The 25,576-nt window shown below is 43.8% G+C and overlaps 1 protein-coding gene across 1 annotated transcript in view; it reads left to right on the forward strand.

Moving 5' to 3' along the window:
- Positions 1-25,576, forward strand: part of RGSL1 (regulator of G protein signaling like 1) — a 65,810-nt gene extending 40,234 nt beyond the window's left edge. The window contains exons 12-21 of the mRNA XM_068986520.1: positions 1,750-1,867; positions 2,267-2,381; positions 4,813-4,939; positions 6,559-6,730; positions 9,664-9,802; positions 10,054-10,178; positions 17,755-17,864; positions 23,235-23,327; positions 24,360-24,426; positions 25,540-25,576. Coding sequence (XP_068842621.1) covers positions 1,750-1,867; positions 2,267-2,381; positions 4,813-4,939; positions 6,559-6,730; positions 9,664-9,802; positions 10,054-10,178; positions 17,755-17,864; positions 23,235-23,327; positions 24,360-24,426; positions 25,540-25,576 — 1,103 coding nt within the window. The remainder of the gene's footprint in view (positions 1-1,749; positions 1,868-2,266; positions 2,382-4,812; positions 4,940-6,558; positions 6,731-9,663; positions 9,803-10,053; positions 10,179-17,754; positions 17,865-23,234; positions 23,328-24,359; positions 24,427-25,539) is intronic.

The following is a 25,576-nucleotide window of genomic DNA, read 5'->3' on the forward strand; positions in this document are numbered from 1 at the left end:
CTGTTATATTCATTTTTCTTTTATTTTTTAGATTCCACATATAAGTGATAACATGCAGTGTTTCAAAGAAGAAAAAATAAATCAAATCTATAATTCTTTTTCTTAAAGATAAAACTGAAAGAAAGACACATAGGCCCCAAAAAACTACACGCATTGTTGTTCTTTTATATGTAACCATTCTGAAGTATAATATTGATAAGACAGAATGGATTGTGGGTTAAAATCAGAATGTGCTTGACGCAGGAGTTTTATTTAAATTCTTAACATGTGTTAGTATTTAGTTTTTTATAAGTAGGAAAATTGCTATAGAAAAACTAAAATAATAATAACAAATCTAAAATATAATACCACAAGTAAAAGAAGATACTTGTATGTGAAATATATCCTCTCAACCCTGAAAGTAGGATTTAATTTAATCCTTAAGAGATAGGTATAAATAACTTAGAAGGTATGGATAAATAACTCCATTTTTCTAATGAGGAAAGTAAAACATGGAGAAGTTAACTAACTTGTCCAATTAGTGAAACTTGAATTCAAATTCCAGTCATTTGATCCTTCACATCAAGTAGACTGGAGTTAGATCCAAAATCACGTGTTAGCAGAATGCAAAGCTAGAGTGTCCACCATCTGTGGGATGTAAAGGGTACTGAAAGGTGCTGAGAAGGAGAACTGTCTCCCTGAAAATCTTTGTTGCAGAAGTTTTGTCTTATTTTCTTGCCTAAGGCAGGAGGGTAAATCTGATCCATGTAAATTCATCTTGTCCAGAAGCAGAAACTGCAATTAAAGTACTGACCCATAATTCTAGAGGAAAACAAAAAGGGGTGAGCATGATCCCATCCTGGAGGTAAACAAATCTTATTGCAAAGCAATGAAGAAGCCGCCTGTTTTGACACAGATGAACAGATAGGCTTGTGTGTGTTTAGCTTGTGTTAAACCAAGATAAGGTTATAAATTATGAAAGAAGAAAAAGCAGTAAAATGGGCAGATCTTTACTTGTGAAGTTGCTCAGTCGTGTCTGACTCTTTGCAACCCCACGGACTGTAGCCTACCAGGCTCCTCTGTCCATGGAATTTTCCAGGCAAGAGTACTGGAGTGGGTTGCCATTTCCTTCTCCAGGGAATCTTCCCAACCCAGGGATCGAACCCAGGTCTCCCACATTGCAAGCAGACACTTTACCATCTGAGAAGCTAAAATGGGCAAGTCTTTACTTGTAAGTAATATTTATTTGTTGAGTCTCAGGATATTAAGTTTTGTGCATCATTTTGAATGAGCTAGAAGAGAAAGAATATGCAGATATTGTCCTTAATAAGCTCTTAAATCTTTTTTAATGAACACAGTAGTCTTTGAACTCCTGGAGAATCATATTGCCCTTAGAATATTTATTGGTAACCTTGGGTTTCCCATCTGCCTCAGCCACTTAACTTTAATCTTGTATTCCTCTATTCTCTTCCTTAACTGAAAACTTCAAACTAGCTGCAGAAATGGAGTCCTTTAAACATTGCTTTCCCCTTAAACACTTATCTTTGAAATTTGGAATGGACTAAACCAGGAAGTATTTGCTCTACAAATATGCATACACATAGCATTCCAAATGTACTTTTGAGATTTTCAAACAAATTGTGGAGAGCTAAATCTGGCCAGATTGAGAACAAGGAACCATAAGGCTCTTGGATGAAAAAAATCTTAGCCACCTCAGAAATGGTACATAAGAAAATGATGATGACTTTTCTTCTCTCTTGCATTTTTTAGAACAAATGCTGCAGTGTAATGCCCCTATTATCAAGGAAGTCTCTCTCATGCATCATGTCAGCACAACAACATTGTTAATGCTCCAGGGCTATGTCATGAGATCTCTGGAAGAAAAGTGGTGAGTGTTGCTGGGTGAAGGCAGTGATTCTCTGAAGCTGCTTGTTGACTTCTGAAAGTCACATTAGTCTCAGAGTCTACTCTCATGGTTCACTGCCAGAGCGTCCCTACAAAACAAAAGCTGAACTTGCCCTGAACCCTCTTACCTGCCTACCTGCACACACACACACACACACACACATTTCTGTTCACCTCCCTGAGCAAGGAACACTACAGTATTGGTCAGGAAGAACAGACTGACGTGAGCAAAGGATTGGAATGGTTAGAGGAGTGTTTTTTAATATCTCACCATTCACCAAACTCCCCTTTCCTCCAAAAGCTGAGAGAGGTTTGCTTGGACTGTTATCTTTTATCTACCATGTTTTTGCATTCTTTAATATTCCTGGTCTCCTGCTGGCAGGTTTAAAGATTACCAAGAACTGTTTCCACCTCATCCCTCAGAGAAGGAAGCTGAAATACCAATAGCTTCACCCAAGAAGCCCTCAAAGACAGCAGTTTACCTGCACAAATCCCAGGTCAGTGGGGAAGATAGCAAAGACAAGCCTGAGGACCAGGAAACCACTGCCTAGGCGTTGCCGACCACACAGAAGAGTTTCCCTGTTAGCTTATTTATTCATCAAAACAGCTACTCTTTGGGATAGGTTTTCAAATCCCCATTTACAACTGAAGAATTTGAGGCTCAGAGCAATTGTTACAGAGGGAATTTCGAGAAACCCCTGTCTTCACTATTTGTGATTAGAACCAGTTGAATGACAGGCACAGAGGCTGGTCATATGGAGATCAAAATGTCAGTTTGTTTGTTTGTTTCTAACTACTGAAAGCTGATTTGGGGGACATGGATTGACTGTGAAGTCAAGTGGGTTTAATAATCCTCTCTGTACCCTTACTTACTTACATGTCCAGTCACTAACAAAGAGGAACAGTTAGACCCCCACTTAGCTGGGTGAGCTCCCTACTGTATGACAAAAGGTCGGTCTGAACACAGGTGTCTGCAGACCAGCAGCTCCCAGAGAGAACTCTGGAGGCTAAGGAACAAAGCCTACCCTTTCCTGCTTCCAAGCTCATCAATTATCAAACTCATGCTTTCTCCCATGGGAGGACAGAAGAAGGAAAGAAAGAGGAGACAGGAATAAGATTCAGGAAAGTCTCTTCATAGGGTTTGAGGGAAAAAGTACATACTCCTCTTAAATAATCACTTGATCAGCGTGTTGTAGAACTGGTCATCAGAACGATTTGCACCCAACTCTATTTGACACTAAAGATCATGCCAGAGAATCTCGGGAAAGAATGCCTATGCCACTCACAGATATAGGGAAGAATTTATGGTTACCAGTGAGGAGAGAGAGGTAGGGAGGAACAAGACAAGGGTCAGGAAAGAAGAGTTATTATGGGACTATATGAAATCATGTGTGTGAAGTTTTTGAAAATTGTAGAGTACAGTTTAAAGAAATTTTCATTCAATTTTTTTAAAAAAGATGTGACAAAGAAATGTTTAACCCAACAGAACTCCAAATCATATATGTATTATAATCACAACTATATCAAATTATATACCCACTGGGTGAAATAAAAACACTTATATTAGAATAGTGAAAAAATAATGCCTATGCCCACTGATGCCGAACCCCAGGTATAATAACACGCTGCTCCCTTCTTTCTCCTTTTTATTTCCTCCATATGTGGATCAGCTCAACTCTATGTCAGGGTACCATGAATGATCACTTGGGAGAGTGAAAAGAATACTGCATCCAACACCAGGATGCTGAGTTTTAATTCAGGTCTTTCAGTTGCTGTTAGTTAAGAAGGTGTAAAAAGGATTCAGCACGTACTTAGTTCCTGCTTTGTGCTGAGCACTGCACATAGTGATATACATATATTATGACTAACCTTCACCGTAACCCTGAAGGCTATTGTTTCTATCTTTCACATGGAGACATTGAGACATACATTAAGGAAGTTGACCCAAATTACCCAATTAAGGTAAAGATAGGCTCCAGACTCAAAACTTCTGACGCTAAATCCAGTAGTTTATGTGCTTTGCCACTGACTCTCTATGGGCTTCCCAGGTAGCTCAGCATTAAAGACTCCGCCTGCAGAAGACTGCGGGTTTGATCCCTGGAGGGAACTCCAGGAAGGCACCCTGGAGAAGGAAATGGCAACCCACTCCAGTATTCTTGCCTGGGAAATCCTATGGACAGAGGAACTTGGCAGGCTACAGTCCATGGGGTCATAAAAGAGTCAGACACAAATTAGCGACTAAAATTCATTCATTCACTGGCTCTCTAAAGCCAGGCTTACATTGAAGTTTCCTCTCTATGAAATGAGACAACTGAACTAGTTAATCAAGATTCTTTCTGGCTCTGAATATCAGCTTATCAAGGGGTAAATAAACTAGAGAATTGTCACTGGTAATCTGTTAAGAAATAGGTGAAGAAATGTAACATGCATTTTTAATGTGTCCCTGTGTGTTGGTGGTAGGGGGGGGGAGGAGTGTATGAGTGTGTGCATGTGTAGTTATATTTTTCTTTTATAATGCTTAGAAATGATTTACTCATTTCCTTATTTCTTCAACATTTCAAAATCTGCTTGATCTATTATTCCCCTTCCTGTGAGTCATGCTTATCTCTGTCCTCTGTCTCTCTGTTTTTAGCTCTCACATGCCCTCTCCCATTCATGGCATCTCAAATCTTCACTGTAGGAAAACTATGGTAGAAAGAACACTGTCAGTGGCCTCAACCATGCCTGGGTGATTTTGGCTTATTCTGGGGAAGGTTATATAAGTTCTTTGACCTGAGTTTCCTTACTTTTAAATTGAAGCTAAAACTTACTCTTTTTAAGGAGATGTGAGGATTCAATATAATGAATATCAAGTTTCTGGCACATAGTAGACTCAGTGAACAGCAGGATATGCTAATGAGTATGTGACTCTCCTTTCTCTTTCCCCAGAAGAGAGGTTGGCTGAAGATGATCAGCTTTATTAGGAGCTTTTGTAATTACCGCAGATTTATGTCTCATCCCCATAAACGCCAGGAACTTGAAGACTATCTTCACCTGGAAGTACACAACAAGGAAAGTAAGTCACTTCCCTATTTATTCCTCTTCCTTGTTGATATTTTAGCTACAAGGGTTAACCCAGGTAAGAAGCTACAGAGCTTACTGCTTTACGTCATACTATTGCAGAACCACACCTGGGTTCACTCACTTACCTGCAGTACAGCCAGTCTTCTAACACTGAGTTGTGGTGAAGAAAGGTATAGCATTTTTTGCAAGGCATCCAACACAGAGCCAAACAAGGAGCATAGGCAGCTCATGCTCAAAAGACTCGAACTCCTGTTGCCTTTTAGGGAAGGATTTTTACAGGCAAGATGAGCGAGAGGGTTGCAGGGTACCTGATCAGCTCATTGACATTCCTCTGATTGGTTGGTAGTGAGATAATTGGGGGTCAACCTCATCGACCTTCTAGTTCAAATTGGTCTGGGATCTACATGCTGGTGGTCAGCATGCAATTAACTTCTTTCACCTGACTGGGGTTTTAGTGTCCATAAAACAACTCAAGGATATGGCTCACGTAGATTATTATCTATAGCCTTTGAAGAGGAACCAAATGTCCTTGGTTGGATAAACTAATGATAACCACTATTGTCTTGCTTGACACTTTTCCTTAGTTGTTGCTGCATTTTCTCACTTCTCTGATTCAATTTGTCCTTTGGAACTCAGAGAAGGCCCAGAAGGCTAAAGCTTTTCTACAAACAAGAGGCACGGGACATGGGGTGGTGAGGGCGGGGGGGAGGGGGGGGGATTGGGGGGGAGGGGGGGGGTGGAGGTGTCTGTCCCTGGGAAGGCCCTGCAGGGTCCTGTTTGCTTTCAATGCTTGCATTAGCCTGGGGTCTAGCAAGAACTCCAGGTCCTGGGTATGAAGGCAAGCCTAGTTCCACATACTGAGGATGTGAGCCCAGTGCATTCTATTTCAGAAGCCAGAAAAGACAGGGGTAATGATCAGTCTCGAGAACTTTGAATTCTCACATGTTACAAAACTACTTCCTCATGTTATTTGTATAGATATATTCAACTACCTCATTCATTAGTTCATTTATTCATTCAGTGCACTTTTTGAGAATCCACAGTGTGGCCAGCACTCTTCCAGGTGCTGGAGATACAGTAATGAATTTGCAGCATAAGATCTGCCCTTATGGCATCCCATTTTTAGGGCAAGACAGAAAACGAGAGTCACAGATATTGGAGCCAGATTGCCTAGATTTGAATCTGCCACTTTCTAACTGGAGGATCCTGTGTAAGTGACTTTGTGCCTCATCTGTAGCATGGAAATAATAATTGTGTTATTGTGAGAATTAAATGAGTTAATACATGTAAGGCCTCTTAGAACTATTCTTGGCAATAGTAAGTGCTGTAAAAGGGTAGGGGCTTCCCAGGTGGCATTAGTGGTGAAGAACCCACCTGCCAATGCAGGAGATGTAAGAGACATGGGTTTGATCCTTGGATGGAGAAGATCCCCTGGAGGAGGGCCTGGCAACCCACTCCTAACACACAGCATGCACACATAAAAGGTTTAGTCAGTATTCTTGCTTTTTTTATAGAATTGTGATGAATGATCCCATTGATAAATGTTAATTCCTCTCTCTCTCTCTTCTTTCTCTCTTTCTCTCTCCCTCCTTCCCTCTCCCCATCTCTCAGATTTCTCCACAGCCCCAATCATATCAGGACGCCCAATGCCAAATCCCAGTGTCTGGAGCACAGATCATGAAAATGGAGACATAGTCCTTATGAAGCGCCGGGTTTTTGGTAACAGGGTTATCATCATCAACTACGCCGTCAATGATTTCTATTTCTTTTCTGAAATGGAAAAGTAAGTTTCCTATTTCTCCTTCCCCTCATGGCTTTCCACACTTAGTTCCTCCCAGCAAAGGCTGCAGTGGCCTGGAAGTGACACAAGGACTTCAGCTCTGCCAGGCAGCAGTCTCCACCTGAAAATCCCCCTGTGAAAGGTCCCTGAATCCATGCCCACCATTCTTTCCTCTCAATCTTAAAAGCTCCTCCATATTCTGCAGTCCCCAGTGTTGAAATGTACTTATTTATACCCAGAAAGTGGATCACTTTTTTCCTATTATTTGTTAATATGATAGATGTCCACTTATGTTGCATAACTGGACCAATAGTTCTTTCGTTAAAGCAAGGAAGTATAACAATAAAATGCATGTGTGTGAATGTATGACATTAAGCAGATAAATTTTTAAGTTAAAACATATCCATGTAAATTTACCTGTAAAACTTGAAGTAAAGCCAAAACCATTCCACTAATTGGAGGTCTACATATTTTTCTTGTGTAAACCATACCCAAAATATGATCTACTATTTCTAAGTTTTCTCTTCTGTAGTGGAGGGAGAAACTATAGTTACTGCAAAGAAATTTAATCCTTCCGGATTTTTATACTTGTTTTTTCAACATTTAAAATTGCCTTCCACAACTATTTTAGTAATTAGTAGTAATTTTTAATTTTTTAATTTTTAAAAATTGGAGTCTAGCTGATCTCACTAGCCATTTTTTAATACAGTTTTTTTAAATTTATGTTATCATGTGGGATCTTAGTTCCCCCACCAGGGACTGAACCCTCATCCACTGCATTGGAAGTGGGTAGTCTCAGCCATTGGGCCTCAGGGAAGTCCCAATAGCAATTTTTTTTAATGGAAACTTGCCTTTATTGGAACATCCCAAAGCATTCAAATTTGTTTTCACAAAAACAACAAATTCCTTTTCTTTTCATGTTCATAGTTTGTCAATTTTCATAAATTACGAATTAAAGTAACAACAGGCAAAAATATTTGGGAAGAGATATGAATAGCTCTCTGTAACTATTTGCCTCAGTTAGTTACAGAAAAGTGAGAGAGTTCATGAAAATGTCCCAGCAGTGTGTATGGTGGGTGTGCCATCGGTATCAGGCAGTGTGTTCTTTAGACGTGCAGGGCACCTACCTGGTAACTCAGCACACAAGTTAGGGGTGTTTGGTTAAGAGATCTCCCACTGGTACCCCAAGGAAGGGTTTGGCTCAGTTTCACATATATTTATTGATTGTTTATTATTTCTTAAGCATTGAATTTAGCATTCCAAATATAAAAAAACCTGCTAAGGCATGTTCTCTGTTCTCCAAGACCCCACCAACTAATGGGATGGCAGACAAAAAACACAAATAGAAGTTAAGAAGTAGGATAATAGTTGTCACATCAAGCCCAGGAAGTACATTTAGACAACTGAGTGCTTAGGAGTGGTTTCTTGGGAGACAGGTTACCTAAGCTGAACTTTGAAGGTTGAGTAGCGGTTAGTGAGGTTTTGTTTTTTTTTAAGTGTTCAAGGGGGAGGCAAGTAAGGGGCAGAAAAATAATACCAGCGTGAACAGCCCTCCCTGGTGCTCCAAGTCCTGCTACCATCCTCTCTGCTTTCTCACTTGCCGTCTACAAACTTGTCCACACAGCAACCAGAGCAGCCTTTTCTCAATGTAGACCGATTATATCACTCTCCTGTTTAAAGCATGCCAGCAGCTTCCCATTCCCACTGGGAGGAAGTCCAGATATCCTCTCACTGCCTAAAGAGCCTTGATGAACAGAGCCTGTCTCTATCTGGGAGCTTACCTCACGCTACCCGCCACTCGCCCCACACTCCAGCAAGGAGGGCCTCTGCTCTGTCCTACCAGTGCCCTCCCAAGATGGTGCCTGCCTCAGAGCCTTTGCACTCCTGCCCTCTTGGTGAGAAGAAGCCCCTGCCCTCGGATCTACAGATGACTGTCTCTTTCTTTTTCATTGTACAAGTCTCAGTGCCCACCCCCTTTCCTATCACTCATCCCCTTTTGTTGTCTCCTTAGAATTCTACTGCCTATTGAATTATCCATCTGTTTACTTAACTGTGTCTTCTTCCTCTCACTGATTATGAGCTCCTGGAAAGCAGGATATTGCTTACTGTGTTCACTGCTCCTGGAACTGCACCAGCAGAGTAAAATCTTAATAACTACCCACTGATCAAGTATATGAATGAACATGCAGAATAGGCTGATAATGGGAGGCCCATGGTACTCTACTCTTAGGAAGATTTTAAGCGGTTAAGATTTAAAATGGCCTGAGAGAACTATGCTGCATACTTAAGGTATAACTGACAGATATTTGGGTTAGTAAAAGAATATACTGCTAGAAGACAAAAAATAGTTGCTGCCAGGGGCTGGAGGAAAGGCGAAATGGGAGTTAGTGTTTATTGTGTATGGAGTTTTAGTTTGGGAAGATGAAAACAGTTCTGGAGTCAGTCGATGGTGATGACGTCGCAGTTTATATGGATGTATTTAATGTCACTGACCTCTACACTTAAAAATGATTAAATTGGAAATCTTATGTCCTGCATATTTTACTATAATAAAAAAAAATTTAAGGAAAGGAATATGTTGCTTCAGAGAGTGGTGGTAATTGTGAGAGGGTCAGCACAGGAGGGGAAAAAAGAGCAAGATAACACTTAGCTCGTGAAATAGTTGCAGGCAAAACTGATGAAAGGTCCAGGATGGGTAAAGAAGGGAGGATGGGATAAATAAGGGAGCTTACAGGGAAGAAATATACTTGAAGAAGCACTGGGCACAACCTGTGACATGTGGTAGGTGCTCAGCATTTGCCAATGAATGAATTATGATTGAATGAATGACCTGGCTCGGGACTAGCTCTTATGTTTTTAGGACAGATCTGGGCCAGAAACACTGTTTAATCTTGCATTTTCTCCTTGCTGATTTCCTATTCACTACTTCTTTTTAGATTTAATGATTTGGTGAGTTCAGCTCGTGTGCTACAAGTCAACCGGGCATACAATGAAAATGATGTGATCCTAATGAAGTCCAAAATTGGTATCATCCTAAAGCTGTACCTGCATGCAGATGTCCCTCCAAGGCTGAGAGTAAGGAGGACTCCCACTCCTCTCTGGCCTTTTGCCAAGAAGCATTTGCCCCTACAAGAATCCTGAAAGTTTTCATAAGGCGCCTCCTAAGTCTGGGTCAACCCAATGACCTTTACATAGCAGTCCCATTAAAAACTTCTGCCTTTGGGGAGGGAATGGTCTTAAAAGTCCTGAGGTTTCAAAACTTTCAGAAGAGGTTTCCTGCCTTCCATGGAACCTCTGCCAGTGACAGGCTCCCACTCTGTGGGTAGGTGAACATCTCTGATGCCCAGAAGGACGCGATCCTTACTGCCATTTCAGACGGCCACCTGGATCGGAGCATCTTCCATGGGGCTATCATGTCTGTCTTCCCCATCATTATGTACTTCTGGAAAAGGTAACTGTCTCCCTTCATCTGAGGACCATGAGGTCAGAAAAACACATTTGACTTTTGAGAGACCTTTCTGTCTTCCTCTAGCCCTCTGCTTCAGTTTCTACTTTCGTGGGAACTACAGTGATATATCCTTATCCTGCTCACCCACTCTATCCCTCACACTGAACACTGAATCAGAGGGTGGAAGCCCATGCAAGCGGTGGGTAACTGGATCCCCCTCTCTTTTGGGCTTGCTTGGAAGAGGTGTTAGGTTTTCTTAGGTTTAGGTTCCTCACCTAAAGGTGAGGGTATGTGTGTGTTCAGTTGCTTCAGTCGTGTCTGACTCTTTGCCACCCCATGGACTGCAGCCCACCAGGCTCTTCTGTGCATGGGATTCTCCAGGCAAGAATACCAGAGTGGATTGCCATTTCCTCCTCCAGGGGATCTTCCCAACCCAGGGATTGAACCTGTGTCTCTCACATCTTCTACATTGGCAAGTAGGTTCTTTACCATTATCCCCACCTGGGAAAGCCCCAAGGATGAGAATGGACTGCAACTACTTGGAGGGAAATTCTGTCAAGACCAACACAATTGTATTTGTGCTTAAGGAGTCTCATGGAGGCAGTAACCAGAAAACCTTTGCTCTGTTAGGCTGAAATCCCATAATTATCACTAGGGGCATGACTATTAGATATTTCCATTTTCAAAGGAGATGGACAATCAGATTTGCATGCCGTATCTCTCAAGATTAAAGTAGCAAATGTGGCCATTAACTCAAAGTGAAAACATGGTGAGGAATCTGTGAAGGTCAAAATACAAACATTAAACTAACCAAATGGCCACATGACAGATACAACATGAAGCCAAATGGTTTCAGAACCTACTTGTCATGGTTTGGGCTGAGAGACTAGCCCAGGTCCTCACAGTCTTCCCAGCCGGTTATTAACTCCTGTGGTCTACTCCAGCTCCAGCTCCTGCCATCGACATAGTGACAGGCAGTACCCTAAGGGATAGTGACCAGAGGACAGCTGGCTGAAATGTTCCCAGACCAGGTTGATTTGGACATTTAGACCATTATGTGATTCTGACTCTTAAGGGTTCCCCTCTCCTACAAAAAAAAAAAAAATGTTGTTCATTAAAATAGAAGTGTAAAGGTTGTTTACACTTCCCTTGTAGCTCAGTCAGTAAAGAATCTGCCTGCAATGCAGGAGACCTGAGTTCAGTCCCTGGGTCAGGAAGATTCCCCTGGAGAAGGGAATGGCACCACTTCAATATTCTTGCCTGGAGAATCCCATGGACAGAGGAGCCTGGCAGCCTATAGTCCATGGGGTCATAATAGTCGGCTGGACCCTGGCAGATCCAGGGTAATTTGAAGCGGGGATGGAGTCGGCATTCTAGGAATTAATTGCTTAATTAAAAATATGGGGGGAGATTAGAAAGAAATAGTGTAGTAGGAAAATAAGTAGAAAAAAGAGGCTGAATAACCTGGTTTACGCGGAGAACCAATAAAATAACGAGACAAGGAGTTTGCACCACCTACATAGGCCACCGGCACCCACTTGAATAGCAGAGGGTGCCCCACCTTGGGCTACCTCTCGCGTGGGTCTTAGAAACCAGGGCAAAATTAGCAGGCTTGGCAAGCCTCCATGCTCCAGATGGGAATTCAGCCAGAAGGTGAGAGAAAAAATGACATGAGGAGACCAGTCTTTCCGGGAACTGATCCATTTCTTTATTTTCCAAATCCACTTTTATACTTTTAGTTATACATAGAGATAAATGTGTTCTCAGAATATCTTTGTTCTTACAAGGGTCTTACATTTGTTTTACAATATCTTCTGGTCTGGAGACCGATTAACATTTTTATGGCCCCACCTTACTTTCTATTGATAAAGGTTAATCGATCAGAAAAGTTGTTCCCCTTAAGATCTATTTAGTCTTAAGATAGTGATAAAGTTACATTTTTACATAGCAAGGACACAGAGATTTATAACAAAGAAAGAGGAGTACAATGATCTATAAAGAGAAAATACATTAACTCAAAAAGTCTAGTATTGCTAACATCAAAACCACTATATTTCCTTTTCTACATTTCAATTACATTGATTAACATACTCCCAGGTGCCTAAGGAAATGGAGGCCTGGCAGCAATCAACTCAGCAATGAAACCCTGCACCAACATGATTTCTAACTAACTCACTAGTACTCTTCTATTAAGTTGCTAACTTCTCAAAAGAATCCGTTTTTAGAAACTTTAAAGCATCTTGGGCCTCTCACGGTTCAGTTCAGTTCAGTCGCTCAGTCGTGTCCGACTCTTTGCAACCCCATGAATCGCAGCACGCCAGGCCTCCCTGTCCATCACCATCTCCCGGCGTCCACTCAGATGGAGTTCACTCATGTCCATCGAGTCCGTGATACCATCCAGCCATCACATCCTCGGTCATCCCCTTCTCCTCCTGCCCCCAATCCCTCCCAGCATCAGGGTCTTTTCCAATGAGTCAACTCTTCGCATGAGGTGGCCAAAGTACTGGAGCTTCAGTGTTAGCATCATTCCTTCCAAAGAAATCCCAGGGTTGAGCTCCTTCAGAATGGACTGGTTGGATCTCCTTGCAGTCCAAGGGACTCTCAAGAGTCTTCTCCAACACCACAGTTCAAAAGCATCAATTCTTCGGGGCTCAGCTTTCTTCACAGTCCAACTCTCACATCCATACATGACCAATGGAAAAACCATAGCTTTGACTAGATGGACCTTAGTTGGCAAAGTAATTTTTCTGGTTTCAAATATACTATCTAGGTTGGTCATTACTTTTCTTCCAAGGAGTAAGCGTCTTTTAATTTCATGGCTGCAGTCACCATCTGCAGTGATTTTGGAGCCCCCCAAAATAAAGTCTGACACTGTTTCCACATCTATTTCCCATGATGTGATGGGACGAGATGCCATGATCTTCATTTTCTGAATGTTGAGCTTTAAGCCAACTTTTTCACTCTCTTTCACTTTCATCAGGAGGCTTTTTAGCTCCTCTTCACTTTCTGCCATAAGGGTGGTGTCATCTGTATATCTGAGGTTATTGATATTTCTCCCAGCAATCTTGATTCCAGCTTGTGTTTCTTCCAGTCCAGCGTTTCTCATGATGTACTCTGCATATAAGTTAAATAAGCAGGGTGACAATATACAGCCTTGACGTACTCCTTTTCCTATTTGGAACCAGTCTATTGTTCCATGTCCAGTTCTAACTGTTGCTTCCTGACCTGCATACAGATTTCTCAAAAGGCAGGTTAGGTGGTCTAGTATTCCCATCTCTTTCAGAATTTTCCACAGTTTATTGTGATCCACACAGTCAAAGGCTTTGGCATAGTCAATAAAGCAGAAATGGATGTTTTCTGGAACTCTCTTGCTTTTTCCATGATCCAGCGGATGTTGGCAATTTGATCTCTGGTTCCTTTACCGTTTCTAAAACCAGCTTGAACATCAGGAAGTTCATGGTTCACGTATTGCTGAAGCCTGGCTTGGAGAATTTTGAGCATTACTTTACTAGCATGTGAGATGAGTGCAATTGTGCGGTAGTTTGAGCATTCTTTTGCATTGTCTTTCTTTGAGATTGGAATGAAAACTGACCTTTTCCAGTCCTGTGGCAACTGCTGAGTCTTCCAAATTTGCTGGCATATTGAGTGCAGCACTTTGACAGCATTATCTTTCAGGATTTGAAAGAGCTCAACTGGAATTCCATCACCTCCACTAGCTTTGTTTGTAGTGATGCTTTCTAAGGCCCACTTGACTTCACATTCCAGGATGTCTGACTCTAGATTAGTGATCACATCATGGTGATTATCTGGGTCATGAAGATCTTTTTTCTACAGTTCTTCTGTGTATTCTTGCCACCTCTTCTTAATATCTTCTGCTTCTATTAGGTCCAGACCATTTCTGTCCTTTATTGAGCCCATCTTTGCATGAAATGTTCCCTTAGTATCTCTAATTTTCTTGAAGAGATCTCTAGTCTTTCCTATTCTGTTGTTTTCCTCTATTTCTTTGCATTGATCGCTGAGAAAGGCTTTCTTATCTCTTCTTGCTATTCTTTGGAACTCTGCATTCAGATGCTTATATCTTTCCTTTTCTCCTTTGCTTTTTGCCTCTCTTCTTTTCACAGCTATTTGTAAGTCCTCCCCAGACAGCCATTTTGCTTTTCTGCATTTCTTTTCCACGGGGATGGTCTTGATCCCTGTCTCCTGTACAATGTCACAAACCTCCGTCCATAGTTCATCAGGCACTCTATCTATCAGATCTAGGCCCTTAAATCTATTTCTCACTTCTACTGTATAAATCATAAGGGATTTGATTTAGGTCATTCCTGAATGGTCTAGTGGTTTTCCCTACTTTCTTCAATTTAAGTCTGAATTTGGTAATAAGGAGTTCATAATCTGAGCCACAGTCAGCTCCTGGTCTTGTTTTTGTTGACTGTATAGAGCTTCTCCATCTTTGGCTGCAAAGAATATAATCAATCTGATTTCGGTGTTGACCATCTGGTGATGTCCATGTGTAGAGTCTTCTCTTGTGTTGTTGGAAGAGGGTGTTTGCTATGACCAGTGCATTTTCTTGGCAAAATTCTATTAGTCTTTGCCCTGCTTCATTCCATATTGCAAGGCCAAATCTGCCTGTTACTCCAGGTGTTTCTTGACTTCCTACTTTTGCATTCCAGTCCCCTAGAATGAGAAGGACATCTTTTTTGGGTGTTAGTTCTAAAAGGTCTTGTAGGTCTTCATAGAACTGTTCAACTTCAGCTTCTTCAGCGTTACTGGTTGGGGCACAGACTTGGATTACTGTGATATTGAATGGTTTGCCTTGGAGATGAACAGAGAGCATTCTGTCATTTTTGAGATTTCATCCAAGTACTGCATTTCAGACTCTTTTATTGACCATGATGGCTACTCCATTTCTTCTGAGGGATTCCTGCCCACAGTAGTAGATGTAATGGTTATCTGAGTCAAATTCACCCATTCCGTCCATTTTAGTTAGCTGATTCCTAGAATGTTGACGTTCACTCTTGCCATCTCCTGTTTGACCACCTCCAATTTGCCTTGATTCATGGACCTGACATTCCAGGTTCCTATGCAATATTGCTCTTTACAGCATTGGATCTTGCTTCTATCACCAGTCACATCCACAGCTGGGTATTGGTTTTGCTTTGGCTCCATCGCTTCATTCTTTTTGGAGTTATTTCTCTACTGATCTCCAGTAGCATATTGGGCACCTACTGACCTGGGGAGTTCCTCTTTCAGTATCCTATCATTTTGCCTTTTCATACTGTTCATGGTGTTCTCAAGGCAAGAATACTGAAGTGGCTTGCCATTCCCTTCTCCAGTGGACCACATTCTGTCAGATCTCTCCACCATGACCTGCCTGTCTTGGGTTGCCCTGCAGGCATGGGTTAGTTTCATTGAGTTAGACAAGGCTGTGGTCCTAGCGTGATTAGATTCGCTACTTTTCTGTGAGTATGGTTTCAGTGTGTCTGCCCTCTGATGCCCTCTTGCAACACCTACCATCTTACTTGGGTTTCTCTTACCCTGGGCGTGTGGTATCTCTTCACAGCTGCTCCAGCAAAGCACAGCCGCTGCTCCTTACCTTGGATGAGGGGTATCTCCTTACCGCCATCGTTCCTGACCTTCAACATGGGATAGCTCCTCTAGGCCCTCCTGTGCCTGCATAGCCACAGCTCCTCAGGTTGCTCCTCCCTGTGCCAGCCCTGGCCTCAAGCGCGGGTTGGGAGGCAGTAAACAATCACATGTGGCTGGATAATCCTGTCAGGCAGGCTAGAGAGCCATCAGAGGAGTTTTTGGGACCACGCCCAGAAGATTTATTATCTAAAAGCTCTAAATTAACTTTTTCCAGAAAAAGGTGGTGGGGGGACAGCCCCCTGTTAATGTCATAAGAGTAGGTGGAAAGCATAACACAGTAAAGCAGGCAGACTCTGGTTTTGGGGGTAAATGCTCGGTAACAGGGGGTCTCCTGAGGCTCCATCCCACCTTTGCGTATGCTGAGCCTCCTTCCTCATGACCTTTGCCATGGGCGGAGTTCCTCACGCTGGCTCCGGGCAAGTGACTAAACCACAGGTTGTTTACCCATCATCAGCCTTTACTTTAAAATCACCAAGGTAATAAATTATTTAATGTAGAATTTAAAAAATACAAAAATCTAAGATCAAGATAATCAGTTTAGCCTTTTATTTTTCATTTTTCATTATTATTTTGTGTATGTCCCCACCACATGACATGCAGAATCTTAGTTCCCCAACCAGGGATAGAACCTGTACCCCTTGCAGTGAAAGCACAGAGTCTTAACCATTAGACCAAGAAGGAAGCTCCCAGGTTAGTCTTTTGAGCACCAATTTTTATCTAGCACTTAAATTTAAACTTGATTCTAGTTCTCCAAACCAGGACTCAGTGGAAACTCATCCTAAAACTTTCCAGACATTTAGAAGCCCCTGAGAAATACGTGCTGTTCCTGGTTGGAGTCAGTGCTCAGCTCAGACCTATTAAGGAAGTATAGAGGTGCTTCAGGCAGGCTTTGAATCCCTAATCCTCATGGAGCTGGTTCTTTACTTCCTTTCCTGTGCACTTACAAAGAGTTTCATGTTGTGCAAACTGTGTTCGTGCACATTACCCCGACAGCCTCTCATCAACACTGTGAGGTGGGTGGGGCAAAGTCTTACTGTCACTATTTTATAGATGAGGAAACGGAGGTTCAGAGTGATTAAGGGACTCGCCCAGGATCACTTGGTAAGTAGTAAAACCAGGACTAGAAGCCAGGTCTCTTGGTCTCTTAAGCACCATAAAGAATGCATTTGTGGCATAGTGGGTGGTTCATGATGAAAGGGACACCCAGTTCACTAAGTGGAATGGGAAAAACCAACTGTGAATGAATAGAGTACCCTTCAGGGAGGAGGAGGAAGGGTGGAGGTCAAGACACCAAGACTGACCTCCAAGAGGTCGCCATCCAAGGGCAGGCTGATGGAGAGCAAAGGGCTAGAGGCCATGGAGGAAGGGGTGGGGAGTGTTCCCGGATTTCTAGGGAGTGAGAGTTCCCAGGTTGCAGTGAGTCTGCATGAGGAACCAGGGTCTACTCCAGGGAAAGGGCTCTGGGGAATGAGCTGAGGGCATCACAGCCCCCAGTTAAGGGACAGGTTGGAAACTAAGAATCAGGCCCCTGGAGGAGGCCAGTCACTCTGACTGTTCCAGGTAGGGTCATAGATAGTGATTTCACCCCCCACCCACCGCCCCAGTCGAAGGCTGAAGTCAGCATCCCAGCAGTTAGCCCCACCAAGGCCTCAGCGCTGCATATTCTTTACAGACTCCATTCACTGGTGATTCCAGAAGGAAGTCCTAACATCCCACCCAGGCCAGGCATTCACTGGAGCTGGGCCTGGACAAAGAGGCGGCCTCAGAGGGCCTCTGACAGGCAGCACTCTGAGGCCCAGGGCTCTCCTCCTCTCTATAGGACACCACCCCCTCTCTGTGAGGACTGGTCCCCACCCACTTCCTTTGTGCTCAGTGGTCTAGCCCCTTCAGTGGGTGGTTTTCTCTCTGTGACCTGAAGCCATTTTTCTTACAGGTTTTGTGCCTGGAAGGCAATCCAGTCTTACTTCCAGTACATGGGAAAGAAGTTCAAGGACGTAATAATTTCTCCAAAACCTGTGTACAAGTACCCTCCTTGGAGTGGAGGTAAGCTTCACTGTGACACACAGCCCCATTCTCTAGCAGACGAGACTCACAAAGGGAGAACAAAGCCCAGAAGGACCAGCTGTAATACTTCACAGAGGGTGTTTACTGGGCTGTGGCCATCTTATTAACTTGGCCCTCATTAACACCTTATTTTATCAGTGGCTTTCAGTGCTAGCAAAAGGGTACCCCACCCACACACTGCTCCCCGGCAGTACCTCCCAGAGTGCCTGTGGGGACATAGATCTCAGACTCCATGGTCAGTAACAGAGGTGGCAAGCTACTTCACTACCATGGATGAAGGTTCCTGCTCCAACTATCTCCATCCAACCTTACCATTTGAAAGAGCAAAAGTCTTACACTAAGTTGTGTCCAATGCTTTGTGACCCCGGGACTGTAGCCCACCTGGCTCCTCTGTCCATGGAATTCTCTAGGCAAGAATACTCCAGTGGACTGCCATGCGTTCCTAGGGGATCTTCCTAACCCAGGGATCAAACCGGGTCTCCCACATTGCTGGCAGATCTTTTACTGTCTGAGCCACCAGGGAAGCACATCTATTTTATAGTGTTCCGTTCAGTCGCTCAGTCGTGTCCGACTCTTTGCGACCCTATGAATCGCAGCACGCCAGGCCTCCCTGTCCATCACCATCTCCCAGAGTTCACTCAGATTCACCTCCATCGAGTCGGTGATGCCATCCAGCCATCTCATCCTCTGTCGTCCCCTTTTCCTCCTGCCCCCAACTGCTCCCAGCATCAGAGTCTTTTCCAATGAGTCACCTGTTCACATGAAGTGGCCAAGATACTGGAGTTTCACCTTTAGCATCATTCCTTCCATAGAAATCCCAGGGTTGAGCTCCTTCAGAATGGACTGGTTGGATCTCCTTGCAGTCCAAGGGACTCTCAAGAGTCTTCTCCAACACCACAGTTCAAAAGCATCAATTCTTCGGCACTCAGCCTTCTTCACAGTCCAACTCTCACATCCATACATGACTACTGGAAAAACCATAGTCTTGACTAGATGGACCTTTGTTGACAAGTAATGTCTCTGCTTTTCAATATGCTATCTAGGTTGGTCATAACTTTTCTTCCAAGGAGTAAGTGTCTTTTAATTTCATGGTTGCAATCACCATCTGCAGTGATTTTGGAGCCCCCCAAAATAAAGTCTCTCACTGTTTCCACTGTTTCCCCATCTATTTCCCATGAAGTGATGGGAGCAGATGCCATGATCTTCGTTTTCTGAATGTTGAGCTTTAAGCCAACTTTTTCACTCTCCCCTTTCACTCTCATCAAGAGGCTTTTGAGTTCCTCTTCACTTTCTGCCATAAGGGTGGTGTCATCTGCATATCTGAGGTTATTGATATTGCTCCCAGCAATCTTGATTCCAGCTTGTGTTTCTTCCAGTCCAGCGTTTCTCATGATTGTACTCTGCATATAAGTTAAATAAGCAGGGTGACAATATACAGCCTTGACGTACTCCTTTTCCTATTTGGAACCAGTCTGTTGTTCCATGTCCAGTTCTAACGGTGGCTTCCTGACCTGCATATAGGTTTCTCAAGAGGCTGGTCAAGTGGTCTGGTATTCCCATCTCTTTCAGAATTTTCCACAGCTTATTGTGATCCACACAGTCAAAGACTTTGACATAGTCAATAAAGCAGAAATGGATGCTTTTCTGGAACTCTCTTGCTTTTTCCATGATCCAGCAGATGTTGGCAATTTCATCTCTGGTTCCTTTACCATTTCTAAAACCAGCTTGAACATCAGGAATTTCATGGTTCACGTATTGCTGAAGCCTGGCTTGGAGAATTTTGAGCATTATTTTACTAGCATGTGAGATGAGTGCAGTTGTGCAGTAGTTTGAGCATTCTTTTGCATTGTCTTTCTTTGGGATTGGAATGAAAACTGACCTTTTCCAGTCCTGTGGCCACTGCTGACTTTTCCAAATTTGCTGGCATATTGAGTGCAGCACTTTCACAGCATCATCTTTCAGGATTTGAAAGAGCTCAACTGGAATTCCATCACCTCCACTAGCTTTGTTTGTAGTGATGCTTTCTAAGGCCCACTTGACTTCACATTCCAGGATGTCTGGCTCTAGGTGAGTGATCACACCATGGTGATTATCTTGTTCGTGAAGATCTTTTTTGTACAGTTCTTCCGTGTATTCTTGCCACCTCTTCTTAATATCTTCTGCTTCTGTTAGGTCCATACCATTTCTGTCCTTTATTGAGCCCATCTTTGCATGAAATATTTCCTTGGTATCTCTAATTTTCTTGAAGAAATCTCTGGTCTTTCACGTTTTGTTGTTTTCCTCTATTTCTTTGCATTGATCGCTGAGGAAGGCTTTCTTATCTCTTTTGCTATTCTTTGGAACTCTGCATTCAGATGCTTATATCTTTCCTTTTCTCCTTTGCTTTTCGCCTCTTTTCTTTTCACAGCTATTTGTAAGGCCTCCTCAGACAGCCATTTTGCTTTTTTGCATTTCTTTTCCATGGGGATGGTCTTGATCCCTGTCACCTGTACAATGTCACAAACCTCCATCCATAGTTCATCAGGCACTCTATCTATCAGATCTAGGCCCTTAAATCTATTTCTCACTTCTACTGTATAATCATAAGGGATTTGATTTAGGTCATTCCTGAATGGTCTAGTGGTTTTCCCTACTTTCTTCAATTTAAGTCTGAATTTGGCAATAAGGAGCTTATGATCTGAGCCACAGTCAGCTCCCAGTCTTGTTTTTGCTGACTGTATAGAGCTTCTCCATCTTTGGCTGCAAAGAATATAATCAATCTGATTTCAGTGTTGACCATCTGGTGATGTCCATGTGTAGAGTCTTCTCTTGTGTTGTTGGAAGAGGGTTTTGCTATGATCAGTGCATTCTCTTGGCAAAATTCTATTAGCCTTTGCTCTGCTTCATTCCATATTCCAAGGCCAAATCTGCCTGTTACTCCAGATGTTTCTTGACTTCCTACTTTTGCATTCCAGTCCCCTAGAATGAGAAGGACATCTTTTTTGGGTGTTAGTTCTAAAAGGTCTTGTAGGTCTTCATAGAACTGTTCAACTTCAGCTTCTTCAGCGTTACTGGTTGGGGCATAGACTTGGATTACTGTGATATTGAATGGTTTGCCTTGGAGATGAACAGAGAGCATTCTGTCATTTTTGAGATTGCATCCAAGTACTGCATTTCTGACTCTTTTGTTGACCATGATGGCTACTCCATTTCTTCTGAGGGATTCCTGCCCACAGTAGTAGATATAATGGTCATCTAAGTTAAATTCACCCATTCCAGTCCATTTTAGTTTGCTGATTCCTAGAATGTTGACGTTCACTCTTGCCATCTCCTGTTTGACCACCTCCAATTTGCCTTGATTCATGGACCTGACATTCCAGGTTCCTATGCAATATTGCTCTTTACAGCATTGGATCTTGCTTGTATCACCAGTCACATCCACAGCTGGATATTGTTTTTGCTTTGGCTCCATCCCTTCATTCTTTCTGGAGTTATTTCTCCACTGATCTCCAGTAGCATATTGGGCACCTACTGACCTGGGAAGTTCCTCTTTCAGTATCCTATCATTTTGCCTTTTCATACGGTTCATGGGGTTCTCAAGACAAGACTATTGAAGAGGCTTGCCATTCCCTTCTCCAGTGGACCACATTCTGTCAGATCTCTCCACAATGACCAGCCCGTCTTGGGTGTCCCCACACAGCATGGCTTAGTTTCATTGAGTTAGACAAGGCTGTGGTCCTAGTGTGATTAGATTGGCTAGTTTTCTGTGAGTATGGTTTCAGTGTGTCTGCCCTCTGATGCCCTCTCGCAACACCTACCGTCTTACTTGGGTTTCTCTTACTTTGTACGTGGGGTATCTCTTCATGGCTGCTCAAGCTAAGCACAGCCATTGCTCCTTACCTTGGATGAGGGGTATCTCCTCACTACCACCCCTCCTGACCCTGAACATGGAGTAGATCCTCTGGGCCCTCCTGCGTCTGCACAGCCATCACTCCTTGGATGTGGGGTTGTTCCACTTGGCCGCCACCCCGACCTCGGGCATGGGGTATAGTGTTAAGTAAGAAAATTAGGAAGTGGAGGGAGAGTATGATTTTAGCATGGTAAATATAAATATGTATTTATGTAATATTTATGAAACACAGGAAAGAACTTAGAAATATAGTATCGATAGAATTATCTCTGGGTAGTGTGATTATGAGAGGCTTATACAGTTATTATTAACATATATTAATCAATAAATATATACGTATGTATGTTTTCTTAATGCAGAGCAGTTAAACTCAGCTCCTTCCCAGATACCTGCTGTGAGATCAGTACTTGAGCAAAGAAGGGAATTTTAAAGAGAGGGAGGAGGGTTCACAGGGAAGTGCCTGGTGAGGGGTAAGGCTGGATGTCTCTGCAGTAGAAATTTTGGGGAACAAAGCTAACAGATCTGTGAACTGTACCAGCATCAGGACAAGACACAGAAACAGGACAAGAAACTTAAAAACGGCCACGAACTGTCCTGAGACAACAGGAGCTGAGTGTTCTGTTGGTTCAGCTCTAAGCCGCCCCATTCTCATGTCCACTTCCCCAGATACCTACCCCTGCCCCTACCCCATCCCCCACAAGCAAGCACCCCACCTGCTTCCTGGAGTGCAAACAAGAGTCCTTGAGACCTCAGCCCATCTCTGGCTGACCCCCCAAATGGTAAGGGAAGCAAGGCTGGCTGGTGTAGAGCATCCTGCCCCTCTGAGCGTGTCCTCACCTCAGTCCGAAACACATCACCTTCCTCTCTCGCTGCAGTCACCCCGAGGGTCTATGAATACTGCTCGTCATCCTTGTCTCAGCAGCCGGAAGTGTCACATAGGCAGACGGAAATCAGCAGTCTACTTAGGATGTGGGGCAGAATGTCCCTGGGGTGCAAGGGCTTATTGGTGATGCCGGTGGGGGCAGGGGAGGAGAGGAGCAGTACGAGGAAAAGGAGAGGGAGCGGGGCAGGCAGGAAGGGCAAGTGCTGCTCACTCAGAAGAGCCAGAAAGTGTCCATTAGCAGTGGCCCCAGAGCTTCCCGCCTTTGGCTCCTTTCCTCCTGCTGAGCTCCCAGGAAGTAAATGCCCAAATCTTTTCTGATGTCTGAAGAGGGCAGCAAGGCACCTTGAGCTAAGGGTCAGGCCACTTGGATTCTCAGCCTGGAGAGTCCTGGGCCATCTTGCTTCCCTGTCTCAGCCTCATGCCCCTGATCTCCGTTGCAGAGGTGGTGGAGTTGGAGGTAGTGTTCTATCACTCACATCCTATAATCTGAAGAATGGTAAACAGGGGCTTTCTTGCTGACTTACACAGACTTACTCTGTTGGGCATCACTGTACTGTGCCCCTTCTTCCTTCCCCAGGAGACCAAGCCATCCTAAGATTCACCTTGTGCAGAGGTATTGAGTGGTTGCAGCCTCTACCTCGGGATGTGCCAGGAAGTCCAATCCAAAACTGTGAGTTGGAGGTGGAAGTCCACTGATATCAAAAGTCCACTGCTCATTTAGAGGGTGACAGGAAGGCCAAGTCTCCCTACTGACCAGGAAGAAACCAAGACCCACAAAATGTGAAGTGACTGCCACTCACAAGGGATGGGGGGTGAGAACCACGGCTCCGTGCACAGTTCCCATTTGAATAATTATATCTTCCTGATAATGGCTCCTGGTATAGACCCTTCAAGGGGAATGCCTTAAGCTTCTCTGTCTCTCTCCTGGCTTTCGACCATTCCCAGGCATGGTGTGTGATCCTTATTAAGAGACAATAGTAACATCCCAATGGGAACATTTTCCTCCCACTGAGAGTACCTGCTGACTGAAACAGGACCTCCACCCCACACCATCTACTTTCCAGAGGCTCCTGCTACTGATCTTCTTATCCCTGTAATAAACTCTCTAGCTCTAGCTTCACATTTTGGGGTCCTTGTTATATCCTTTTTTCTTCCCCATCTTCAGCCTCGAGCCAGTTCCACCCCCAAGCACTAAACCTGCCTCTGTGGTCTACACGGTCTCTCCCAGCCAGCATTTCCTTTCTATCCCAGTTGTCAGCATTTGTTTCCAGGTCGGGAGATACTGCTTCTCTGCTTCCTGAATGCATGAGGTGCCAGCTTGCCCTACCTGCCTGTTCGTTTATGTCCCCTTGTTGCCTAATGAGGGAGGCAGCTACAGAACATTCCCATGATCCGTAAAATCCAAACAGCCCTCAAGTCTTGTGATTCTAGTGCTCCTCTGGCAGATTAATCTCCTTATTTTACTTCCTTGGATCTATGAGGTTGGCATCATGACCTCTGCATCCAAATGAAATGTCTCCTAAGACAAAAATATATATATACATATATTGCAGCCCAGAAATGAGGCTCCTAAATGTCCCTGGAGCACCGCTGCTCCCCCCTCCCTTTCCCGACTCCGTCCCTGGAGGCTGTCCTGGAATGGCCTTCCGATGAGTGCCTGTGCCATTCGTGCTGATGTGTTTTCCTCTGTTTTTGTCTTTAGCTTCATCTAGCAGCTTTACTCAGTCAAGACATGCGATCTCTGCCATGCAGCTGTGTCCTGTCTCAGGGTAGGAATGAGCTGGAAGTCCTTTTCTTTGGTCCAGAAGAAGTTGCTTTGTCCAAGTACACGATGGGAGAAGGGGGAGAAGCCTAGCTCCACATTCCGACACCCCTTGGCATACAGAACCAAGGAGCTGAGCTTCTCAAGAGGCTTATAGTCAGGCTAGTGAGGGAAGGGTTTCTCTATGGGTTGTTGTCCACCTCCATCAAAACGGACACTTTTAAGAAATTGGAGCCCCTGACCCACATCCCAGTAGAATGCTATTGTTGGGGGAAGTGTCCCAGATGATCTTTTGTTGCTGGCTGCCCTAATACTCTGGGGGCTTCCCAGGTGGTGCTAGTGGGTAAAGCACTCGCCTGCCATGCAGGAGATGTAAGAGACATTAAGTTCGATCCCTGGGTTGGGAAGATCCCATGGAGGAGGGTATGGTAACCCACTCCAGTATTCTTGCCTGAAGAAATCCCATGGACAGAGGAGCCTGGCGGACTACAGTCCATAGGGTCACAAAGAGTGGGACTTGAGTGAAGCAACATAACACACTAATACTCCAGTCCTCCAGAGTATAAGACAGGAAAGAAGAGCTATTCTTCTGCATGGCCAGATATTGCAGTAAGGATAGAAAGGATTTGAGACTGTCAAAATCTGATTTAGCCTAATTCACTTCGGTACAAGCATCAGAGCGGCACTGATGGTAAATTAGGGCTATAGGAGAGTCCCTAGGGGTGTCATGGAAACAGTTCCAAAGAGCTACTGGAAGGTCAAGTTTATAGACAGTAGGCTCTATGAATGGCAGGCCTGGCTTCTCACCAGCCATCCCACCTTCTCAAACCTGCTGCAAGTCCAAAAGGGGCTTGGAGCTGCCCAAGTATCATTTGCTGGTGCTGGTGCCTGGAAGACAAGCCAGAAACCTGGGGGCTCTTTGCACAGAAAGGCAATGCGTTGCTTCAGAGTTACAAGTTCTTGAAGAGGAAGATGAGGATAAGAATGCTGGGGTTAAAAGGGTTTAGATTTTGGCCATCGCCACACTTAAAGGGGAGGACAGCAACCAACCAGCAGAGAGTACAGCACTAGTTTCCTCAATGCCACTGTGATAACTGGCCACTCTCCTCTCTTCCTTCAGACCAAAATTACCCAGCACCAAAAAGGGGAAGAAGTAA

The sequence above is a fragment of the Capricornis sumatraensis genome, chromosome 14, assembly GCF_032405125.1.
Source record: "Capricornis sumatraensis isolate serow.1 chromosome 14, serow.2, whole genome shotgun sequence".
NCBI classification, from domain to species: domain Eukaryota; kingdom Metazoa; phylum Chordata; class Mammalia; order Artiodactyla; family Bovidae; genus Capricornis; species Capricornis sumatraensis.